Source organism: Doryrhamphus excisus, chromosome 4 (assembly GCF_030265055.1).
Source record: "Doryrhamphus excisus isolate RoL2022-K1 chromosome 4, RoL_Dexc_1.0, whole genome shotgun sequence".
Classification (NCBI taxonomy): domain Eukaryota; kingdom Metazoa; phylum Chordata; class Actinopteri; order Syngnathiformes; family Syngnathidae; genus Doryrhamphus; species Doryrhamphus excisus.
The window spans coordinates 23778642-23789215 of record NC_080469.1 but is presented as its reverse complement, the minus strand read 5'-3'; the positions used below and the strand labels follow the sequence as shown (position 1 = coordinate 23789215).

At 38.8% G+C, this 10574-nt stretch overlaps 2 protein-coding genes across 6 annotated transcripts in view; one reads left to right on the top strand and one right to left on the bottom strand.

The window, feature by feature from the left end:
* Positions 1-7611, bottom strand: part of LOC131128097 (gastrula zinc finger protein XlCGF57.1-like) — a 34352-nt gene extending 26741 nt beyond the window's left edge. Inside the window, exons 1-2 of one of the 4 annotated variants that reach the window (XM_058070664.1) lie at positions 7504-7611; positions 2499-2996 (exon numbers count right to left, since the gene is read on the bottom strand). In XM_058070664.1, the coding sequence (XP_057926647.1) occupies positions 2499-2996; positions 7504-7540 (535 nt within the window). In that variant the 5' untranslated portion in view covers positions 7541-7611. Of the gene's footprint in view, positions 1-417; positions 2997-3265; positions 3379-4293; positions 5180-7503 lie in introns of those variants that run through there. The other 3 variants (XM_058070663.1, XM_058070668.1, XM_058070667.1) reach the window with 3 other exon arrangements.
* The window catches only part of LOC131128093 (gastrula zinc finger protein XlCGF57.1-like), a 34452-nt gene extending 23915 nt beyond the window's left edge, over positions 1-10537 (top strand). Inside the window, exons 1-2 of one of the 2 annotated variants that reach the window (XM_058070657.1) lie at positions 4408-5259; positions 7389-10537. In XM_058070657.1, the coding sequence (XP_057926640.1) occupies positions 5142-5259; positions 7389-9256 (1986 nt within the window). In that variant the 5' untranslated portion in view covers positions 4408-5141 and the 3' untranslated portion in view covers positions 9257-10537. Of the gene's footprint in view, positions 1-4407; positions 5260-7388 lie in introns of those variants that run through there. The other variant, XM_058070658.1, reaches the window with a different exon arrangement.
* The last annotated feature ends 37 nt before the right edge of the window (positions 10538-10574 follow it).

Below are 10574 nucleotides of genomic sequence, written 5' to 3'. Positions count from 1 at the left end.
TATGAACCACTGTCTAACTGTGAATGTAAAAATGTTTTATAACTCTGTCCATGGCTAGGTGTTCATACATTCATGTTACATATTAAAAATGTCTTCTTAAAGAATATTGACACTTTTAAACTGTTTATTATATCCATAAACATAACTGTTAAAGGGATAGTTTGGCGTTTTTGACATGAAGTTGTATGACATTCCCATCAGTGGTGTAGTCCATCAACAGTGACTTACCTCCCACTTGGTCCCTTAAGTCCAGTTCTGGATGGATTTCAGTGTAGTTTCATGCAGTCCGCTATAGGGTTACACGAGTAAGGAGTTTTCAAAACAATATGCATTCAAAAGAGTAAAACTCTTGCACTGCAAAATACCTCACAAATTAGACGGGATGATATTTTATTAAAAGTACAATAATAAATTATAAACACATGACAATATATTGCAAATAATTAATTTAATTTCTACCATTTTACACTCTTCTGCACTCTGTGTGTATGTTACATGCCCCGCCTCCACCCACCGAGACAGAGACTTTATAACTGATAAAAGGGCTCACTCCGTTTATGCTGTTAAGCACAAAAGGCCGGCAAAATTATCGATTTTTTTTTATTAATTACCAATTTTTTTAACAAGAAAACTTGTCAAGATCTTGTGACACCTTAATGCCAACGAAGGTTTAGCAAAGTCCACATAGGAGCTTCAAATTCCCTTGGACAAGTTTGCAGAAACCCCAAAATGGACGACTTTCTGTTTGTTTTGGAATATGGTTTCTTGAGACTTTTTTGTGCGCCCTACCATGATTGACATCTCCACTAAATTTCGTGACGATGCATGAAACTGGTGGTAGGGGCTAATTTTTAAAAATAAAAAAAAATAAAAATCCTGGATGCATTTATGGACAAGCAAACATTCACATTTTCATATTTGTATGAAGATATTTATAATATAAAGCTGTGGCCAACAATTTGGAGAGATTGCTGTTATACATTCAATGATCGCTAAGATTTGTAGCTAAACTTTGCCAAACCACTACCATGAGCACCATGCCTGTGTGTTAGGGACGTGTCACTTTAATTAATTGCAAGATTAACCACGGTAGACTGCATTGGGAAATGTTTGATTTATTATTTATAGAAAAAGAATACAGCTAGTTGTTGTTACTTTAAATACATATTCCGCTTTCATCATGTTCTATTATATATGACTCTGATTTTGACTTGCCCCCCCTCACCAAATTACATACAGAACGCCCAACTAGTTCTCCTGGACTTCTTCTTATTAAGTATATTTTTGCAAAAAAATCACAGTACAAATATCGACATAGAAATATAGTAAAAATGTCATTATCGCCATAACTATTATTGAACATTGTCCCATCACAAACACAATTTCATTATTTTTTTTTATTATTAGCAGAACACTAACTCAGGAGTTAGTTTAAGATTAAGCAGCTCATCACTTTCAACGTTTTAGTACAACCTGGACTGTACCATTTTTATTCTCCGTTGGGTGTCAGCGTGTCAACTGTCAAACTTTACTATAAACTGAGCAGCTAAAAGGTGTTCCTCCTTTGTGTGTTTTCATGTGTGAGTTAATACTTGATTTGTTGGCGAATTGTTTGCCACAAACTGAGCAACTGAAGGGTTTTTCTCCTGTGTGCGTTCTCATGTGTCTTGGCATGGAATCTTTCTGAAGAAAGCGTTTCCCACACACAGAACAACTAAAGCCTTTATCCCCCGTGTGTTTCAGCATGTGGTAAGTAATACTGGATTTGGAATAGTAACTTTCACCACAAATAGAGCAGGAAAAAGGTTTCTGTCCTGTGTGCATTCTCATGTGGGATACCAAATTTGTCCTCTGGGAGAACCTCTGACCACAAACTGAGCAACAGAAAGGTTTTTCTCCAGTGTGGGTTCTCATGTGTGATACCACACTCGACCTCTGAGAGAATAATTTACCGCAAACTGAGCAACTAAAAGGTTTTTCTCCTGTGTGAGTTCTCATGTGTTGAGTCACGTCTCTCTGGTAAGTGAAGCTTTTTCCACAAACCGAGCAACTAAAGGGTTTTTCTCCCGTGTGAGTCAGCATGTGTTGAGTCAGAATCCCCTTAAGAGAAAAGCTTTTTGCGCAAACTGAGCAACCAAAAGGTTTTTCCCCTGTGTGCGTTATCATGTGTCGACTCAAATCACTCTTAGAAAAAAAGCTTTTCGCACAATCAGAGCAACTAAAAGGTTTTTCTCCAGTGTGCCTTCTCATGTGTTTCGTCAAATCACTCTTATATATAAAACTCTTATCACAAACTGAGCAGGTCATACATTTTTTACCCTTTTCAGAGTGTTTGTTGACAGTTTGAGTCCCTATATCTCCTTCCCAGTCTGTATCACTGCTCAAAGGTTCTTGGTTGCGGTCCCAGTCTTCATTCTCAGGAGAGTGTGATGTTACGTCATCGCTATCTGATAGCGGAGCTAAGAGGTCGTCTGCTTGGGATCCTCCACAGTTGCTGCCTCTGTTCTCCTCACTTGGACTGTGATGAAGCTGCGAGGACTCAGGTGGTTCGTCGTCATGGTCTTCGGTCTTCACACAGACAACAGTGAGTGGCAACTTGGTGAGATCAGCCTCCTCCAGCCCTGGAAGACAGTCTACTTCCTGAGTGATCCAGACTTCGTCCTCTTCCTCTTTAACATAGAGGAGTGGTGGTTCTTCTTGCTTCAGAGTGCAGCCCCCCCCCTGCGGCCGAGTGGGAATTTGTTCTTGTTGAGCCATCAGCTGCTGGACATCTGAAGGACTCCCCCAACATGAGGACCGAGGTGGTTTGTCTTCATGGTCTTCAGTCTTCACAGAGACACCAGTCAGTGGCAACTTGGTGAGATCAGCCTCTTCCTTCTCTCTCACCTCCCGGGTGGTCGAGAGGTCCTCCTCTTCCTCGTTAATGTTGGGGGGCTGGGCATTCTCTTGCTTCAAAGTGGGATTATCTTCTTGACGAGAGATCAGTTTCGGGAAGTCTGCAGGACACAAAGACTTTCAGGCCTGCCAACCGTGAGTGTGATGAGTACAGTAATCCATATTTTTTCCCAATTTATTGGCTCCGAACCGGAATATTTTCATAGTTAGAGCATAGAAACAAGTTTACAAGCTTCTCAATACATTTTACAACACAAATAGAGCCCTCTAGATATGAAATAACACCCCTATACTCACATTTACAGTCTTATTACAACATAGAACATATAATAAGAGTAAATGCGCGGTGTAAGACATAATTAAGACTCACGCTAATGTGTGATGCTGTAAATGTGTTCCTCTGGGATTTGAGTGGCGGGTGGACAGAACGCGACATCAGAGCTTCAGGTGGGCACGGGCTACGGCTGCCACGGAGATTTAGAGATTTTTATTATGGATCGCAGCCTAGAAGAATCAAAATTCTCATTTTGCATCAAAGTTTAGGACTTTTCCTTAAATTTTGCCCACCGGGAAACGAATGAAAACTATGCTATGCATGTTGGTATGGACCGAATGATGATGTCATACCAACATATGCAAATGAAGAAATGTCATAAAAATATTAAATTGTAACTTTAGTGTCTACTTTTTGTAGAGTCTAGTTTTTTTTTAATGAACACACCCTGGAGGAGGAGTCCAGAACTCAAATCAAAGGCCTGAAAATTAGCATAATAGACCCCCTTTAATGTATTTAAATGCTCAGTTACAATGTTAGATATGCTTGAGAAAATAAAGCTTATGCCATATCATCATTATATTCATGATAAAATGGTCTTGAAATAACAATGACAATATTACATGCATATTGTGTATTATAACAAAGGGGTCTCAAATAATAGTTTGTATGTAATAATGATGTTGGTTATTGGCAACGGTTTGTAGGACAATTAAGGACAAGTAAAGTTTGTTTTGGTGACAAAATGCAAAGGAGAGTGCAGCGAATTACATTTACTGTTTTTTAATCTTCTGCAAAAATGTAAAACAACACCAGAGGGCGCTGTTGGTCATTGAATGGATTTGCGTGTGAAAGACGAAGCTAACATCTAATGGGAACTATAACTGTCTACAGCGTTTACACTAATCTTTTAATGTGTAGTAGTTTGGATAGCTGGACTACATGCATATGATTAAAATGATCTAAAATGTTGTATACGGACTGAGGATTTTTATTTTGAGTTGTGAGATTTGAACTCAAAACAATCATGGCGGCTCTTTGTTTACCTTGCTCAGCACATTCGGCTAACATCCAATTCAAATCATTTCTCGTTTCAGGGTTGTTATAAACGTCAACTCGCTCACCGTTATCTGCACTTTGGGGCTTTTTCTCCGTTGGTGATTTTCTGGGAGTTGGTGGCGTTGATTCTCTTCCTCCTTCTCTTTGGCTGGACGTCGCCATCTTAGCATAGCAGTGGTTCGTCTTCTGTGACGTCTTCAGATAGCTAGCACTGCAACGCTCTACACTAAACGTCCATTTTGTGGGCTTTAGAAAAGGCGAATTATTAAGGTATCCGTTACTGTCTTTGCTGTGAATCTAAATAACTGCTTTATTGTATTTTGGAAACTTTTGTCGGGAAGCCCTGAAAAGTAAAGCCGTTCAGTTCGCCATCTTTTTTCTTCTTCTTCTATTATTTAAGGGAGATCGGTGTGCGTTACCGCCACCTTGTGAAGTGGCGGAGTGTTGCAACGTTAAAGAACCAACTTTCAGTCAATTCATGAATATAGTTATATCTGCTCCCGGAACCATTCCACACTAATTCGTCTATACCCGGATGTGATGTAAGAACGCAAATAGATACGTCACGGACACGTCACAAGTATTATTTTCATTGTCTGACGCTGAAGATACTTTATTATCGCCCTGTTTTCATGTCTTCATGCATCCCAGCATGGCCAATCACACAATATGAGGAAATCATTTCAACAACTTGCAACGTCATTCCGGATACAGCTTCCGGGTCACGTGGTTGAAACCTAGCTATACGGAGAAAAGGAAGAAAAACAACGTGGCGTGCTGTGGTTTTTAGAGCCCGGACAGAAGTTGGAAATTAGGAGACAGCAGTTAAATAGATTAACAGTAAATACAACAACAAATAACACAGAGACAAAAGCCCACAAAAGCGAACTTTGGCGTATCGGAGTCATAGAAGATGAACCACTGCTATGCTAAGATGGCGACGTCCAGTCAAAGAGAAGGAGGAAGAGAATCATCGCCACCAACTCCCGGAAAATCATCAACGGAGAAACCCCCCCGGACAACAGATAACAGTGAGTTGATATTTCCAACAACGTCTTTTTGGAAGCTTAAACCGCGAAAAGGGGGGTTTATTTGATTTGGACATGAGCCGACCACGCAGAGCAAGTGAAACAAAGAGCCGCCATGATTGTTAGCTTGACGAAGGCAGCGGAATTCAAGTCAGAGTAGACAAATAATATGAAAGACAAATTCAGAAACTGGAATAGCAAAACAAGCGCTTGTGAAAAGACGAGGATGATAGCCAGGGGCGGTCCTAGCCTCCATGGGGGTCCTTAAGTAGGTGCCCAGTTCGCTCTGATCATAGTTCTTATGGTAAAAGAACGTTACCAAAGTAAACAAATTTTCTGTTAATTATTATGTTACAAAACAACAGAACAGCATATGCTTTGAATGGTTGAATGTTAAGGGCTTAAACTATATTGCTATATGTAAGATATCTTAAATCACAATAAGAAAACATGTCATTATATATTTCTACAATATACATTGTTAGCACGTAATATACAATTACAATGAAACTACTTTGCTGCCATATAAACAAACAAGAAGGGGAGGGTAGCGACTCTGGTTAGGCTTCATTCATTCGACAATAACAAGCTAGCATGCTAACGTTGACAGCAGGCTAGTATTTTTTTTGGGAGACAAAAAATTGGTCCGTATCGACCAATTTTGAATTCACGGTTCCTTATCGCAACAAATCTTCCAGGCAGCAAAGCAGCCCCTGACCATCACACTACCACCACCATATTTTACTGTTGTTGGGATGTAATTTACTTTTACACCAAATGTAATGGGACACACACACCTTCCAAAAAGTTACGTGTGTTCACATCCAGAGCGAATTTAGCATACTCAGCATATCAAACATCAAATACATCCAGCCTAACTAACCATAGACAAATAAACAACATTGGACCTTATTACCCACATCTTGGATATAGATATAGATCGAGATACTTATAAACAAATGCTATTATTATACAGAGGAACAATACAACAATAAGCGAGGTGGAAAACAAGACAACATAGGAAAGTATTATTACTTTTAAGAAAGATCTGGAAGAATAAAGTAAAAAAAATGAAGCATACAAACAATTTCTAAATAGTTATATGAACCTCTATGATTGTCCATTGAGAGAATTGTCTAATAAACAAGAGTATTAAACCGTGCATGACAAAAGGGTCCCCAAAATGCTTGTAATAAGAAAAACACATCATAAAGTAGATTTATTATATTATGTTTTAAGAGTATATAAGAGAAAATATTATAGGAAAGTTTAGACAAGAATAAAAATAAGATGGGGCATCTTAAACAGTATAATTAGCCCTCAATATTTGATTATAATAAAAATTATACTATAAACGAGGTGGTTGAAATGTTCAATAAATACTTTTTTAAATATTGGACCAAACCTGAAAGTATACACAGGAATCCTAACTTGAAGTTCCTCACCGGTGTGAAAAAAAAAGACTAAAAGATTGACATTATACATAAGCAACAAACATATGGAATCTGCATGGGAACAATGAAAAAGGTCATTAATGAGATAGCAAAATCACTTAGCTTTATTTCCGCTCTGAGAATATACACCTGCAAGCTTAAATATATCATGTGGTGTACCCCAGGGTTCAGTACCGGAGCCAAAACTGTTCAACTTGTACATAAATGATATCTGTAAAGCTATGAAAATAAACCACTAAAATGCTAAAACTAAAATTCATTTTTAAGTGTTACAATTGACCAAAAAAATGATGGTTTGTGGCAGCCCTACTCCTAATAATAATAATAATAATAATAATAATAATAATAATAATAATAATAATAATAATACTAATAATAATACTAATAATAATACTAATACTAATAATACTAATAATACTACTACTACTACTACTAATAATAATAATAATAATAATAATAATAATAATAATAATCATAATAATCATAATCATAATCATAATCATAATCATAATCATAATAATCATAATCATAATAATAATAATAATAATAATAATAATAGTAAACAGTTATCCATCATTCTGTCAGACTCTCAATCAATGTCCAGGAAACACTACACACACACACAGTAAAGAAAGTTCCAGGAGAAACATCTAAAGTTGTCTGTGTTGTGTCCTGCAGACGTCCAGCAGCTGACTGGCTGTCAAGAAGAACATCCCACACAGCCACAGGGGGGTGAGGAGGATCTACAGCCCCCCCATGTTAAAGAGGAAGAGGAGCAGGAGGATGATCTCACCAAGCTCACTGTTGTCTCTGTGAAGATTGAAGACCATGAAGACATGACAAATTTGTTGTGTCCTTCAGACGTCCAGCAGATGATTGGTCATGACGGAGAATGTCCCCCTCAGTCGCAGGAGGGGAGCTCCACTTTGACAAAAGAGAATCCACAGCCCTCCCACTGTAAAGAGGAAGAGGAGGAACTCAAAATCACTGAAGAGGAGGAGTATCTTCTCGAGGATGATCTCACCAAGTTGCCACTGACCGTGTTTGTGAAGATTAAAGACGAAGAGGAGACACAAGTCGACCTTTTGGCCCCACTATCCGATAGTGACGACACGTCATACTGCCCCGAGGATGACGACCAAGAAGCTTTGAGCAGCAACACCGACTCTGAAGATGATATGGGCATGCCCACTGACGAGAGGGCGGCTGAAGTTTGCGCTCAAGGCTTTTCTGACGAGTACCACTCGAGTATAACTCCACACACGCAGACCCAGACTAGAAAAAAACCTTTTAGTTGTTCGGTTTGCGGTCAAAGATTCTCCCGTAAGTCTGCTTTGATATTGCACACGAGAACGCACACAGAAGAAAAACCTTTCAGTTGCTCAGTGTGCGACACAAGATTCTCTCAGCGTGCACACATGGTGTCACATATGAGAAGCCATACCAGAGAAAAACCTTTTTGTTGTTCCGTGTGTTGTCAATTATTTGATGGGAAGTCGGCTTTGGAATCACACATGGAAACGCACTCGGGGGAGAAACTTTTCAGCTGCTCTGTTTGCGACGAAAGCTTTTCCAACAAGAGCAGTTTATCTTATCACAAGCTGAAACACAAAGAAAAGAAACCTTTTGCTTGTTCCGTTTGTACGAAAAGATTCTCTCTGCGTGCGCACATGGAATCACACATGAGAAGGCACACGGGAGAAAAACCGTTTAGCTGTTCTGTTTGTAACAAAAGATTTGCTCACCAGTCAACCTTGGTATCGCACATGAGAATGCACACAGGTGAAAAACCTTACAGTTGCTCAGTTTGCGAGGAAAGCTTTTCCAACAAGAGCAGTTTAACTTATCATAAACTGAAACACACGGGAAGAAGAGCCTTTGCTTGTTCCGTCTGTAGCAAAACCTTCCCAATGCGTGCGCACATGTTATCACACATGAGAACGCATACGGGAGAGAAGCCGTTCAGTTGCTCCGTTTGTAGCGAAAGCTTTTCTTACAGCTACAGTTTGACACATCACATGCAGAAACACACTGGAGAAAAACCCTTTGAGTGCTCAGTTTGCGCTAAAAGATTCTCTCAGCGTGCCCACTTGGTGACGCACACGAGAACGCATACAGGAGAAAAACCTTTTAGTTGTTCTGTTTGTGCACAAAGATTTGCTCGAAAGTCGTACGTTATATCACACATGAGGATGCACACCGGTGAAAAACCTTTCACTTGCTCGGTTTGCGATAAAACGTTCACGAGAAGAGAACATATGGTGTCTCACATGGGAATGCACACAGGAGAAAAACCGTTTACTTGCTCGGTTTGCGGCGAAAGCTTTTCCAGCAGGAGGAGATTGACTTGTCACACACACACCCACACCGGAGAAAAGGCGTTTATTTGTTTGGTTTGTGCTGAAGCGTTTGTCTTTAAGAGTCATTTGATTCAACATGAACGCACACACAAAAATGAGAAAAGTTTGAGATGTTCCGTTTGTGAGGAAAGTTTTTCTCATATGAAAAGTTTGGCAGTTCACATTCAGACGCACGATGGTGAATAAATGTCGTCATGGTCTGTGTGTGTGTGTGTGTGTGTGTGTGTGTGTGTGTGTGTGGAAAGATTTTAAAACGAAAGATGTCATGTCACAGGTGAGAAATGCTCCACTTTGCGTATGATACAAGTTATCCTTTTGGGTTAGTGTGTTGATTTGTTGTGTTTTTCATTTTCCTTCCTTATCTTCTGCTTCTGTATCATTTTGTAGACTTTCCGTAACCTTGCTTTTTGTTTTTTAGTTATTTTTTATGAGGCCCAGAATTCCTGGCCGCACCCATCGGTGATCATTAAGTTGCGTTTGTGTTGTGACGATGTTCTGTAATAATGTTCTACATGTACTAACTTTACACTTGGTATCGGCTTTAATGAAGCAAACATTAGATTACGGAGACAATGACTGGGACTATTTTTTGTTGGATGAATACAACAAAAAATGACCATGACCTTCTGCTGTAACATTTTCCAAACATACTTTTTGTATAAATTCTTAGTATAAAGTATGCTTAATGTAATGATGACTTGGTCAGTACCGGAGGGGGCTCTATTGTATAACAAGCCAGTGTTATGCATGACTATAGGACCTAGGACACTGATAAGATGGATGAATGTTATGTCTATATATGCCTGTGTAAATGTATATATATATATATATATATACATAAATATGTAACAGCAGAAATGTAACAACTCCGCTTCTGCACCTTCTAATCGAGTATTAAAATGGCTTTCTTGTTTGTTCCGTTATTTGTTTAGTATGCTTACATAATTATACATGAATATAGTTGGGGGTGCCTACTCTTCCTTAATAGTATATCCATCTCTGTGGGTGGGCTTGTGGGAGTGCTTGGGATGGTGTAAATTACACAGCCCGTTTACTTGCAAGAGGCAGGGAATCCATAAAAATATTGCAGGGAGAGGTGCAAAGTCTGGAAGATCAAGAAAGCTTTCTGTGTGGGTTATTTTGTGTTGCTGTTCTACTGTTAATGTAGGTAACAGGTCCTGTTTACCTACTTTAAAACTCAAAATGACATCAATCTTAAAGGGATAGTTCAGATTAGGGATGAGCCGAATACTCGTTATAAACGAGTATATTATGGATAATGCATTTTTTTTATTAAAAGAGTATTAAAACAAGTACAGCTGTCAATTATTATATCCGTAAAATAAATCCTTATATGTATACTATTGTGTAGTTGTTAGCAATAAAGTTTGTTTTTAAAAAAAAAAACCCTCATTGGATATTGTACTCACTATTCATTCTTTATGCTCTGTGATGAAGTTTGCTGCATGTTGTCTTCTTGCTAAATTTGGACTATTGCCATTCG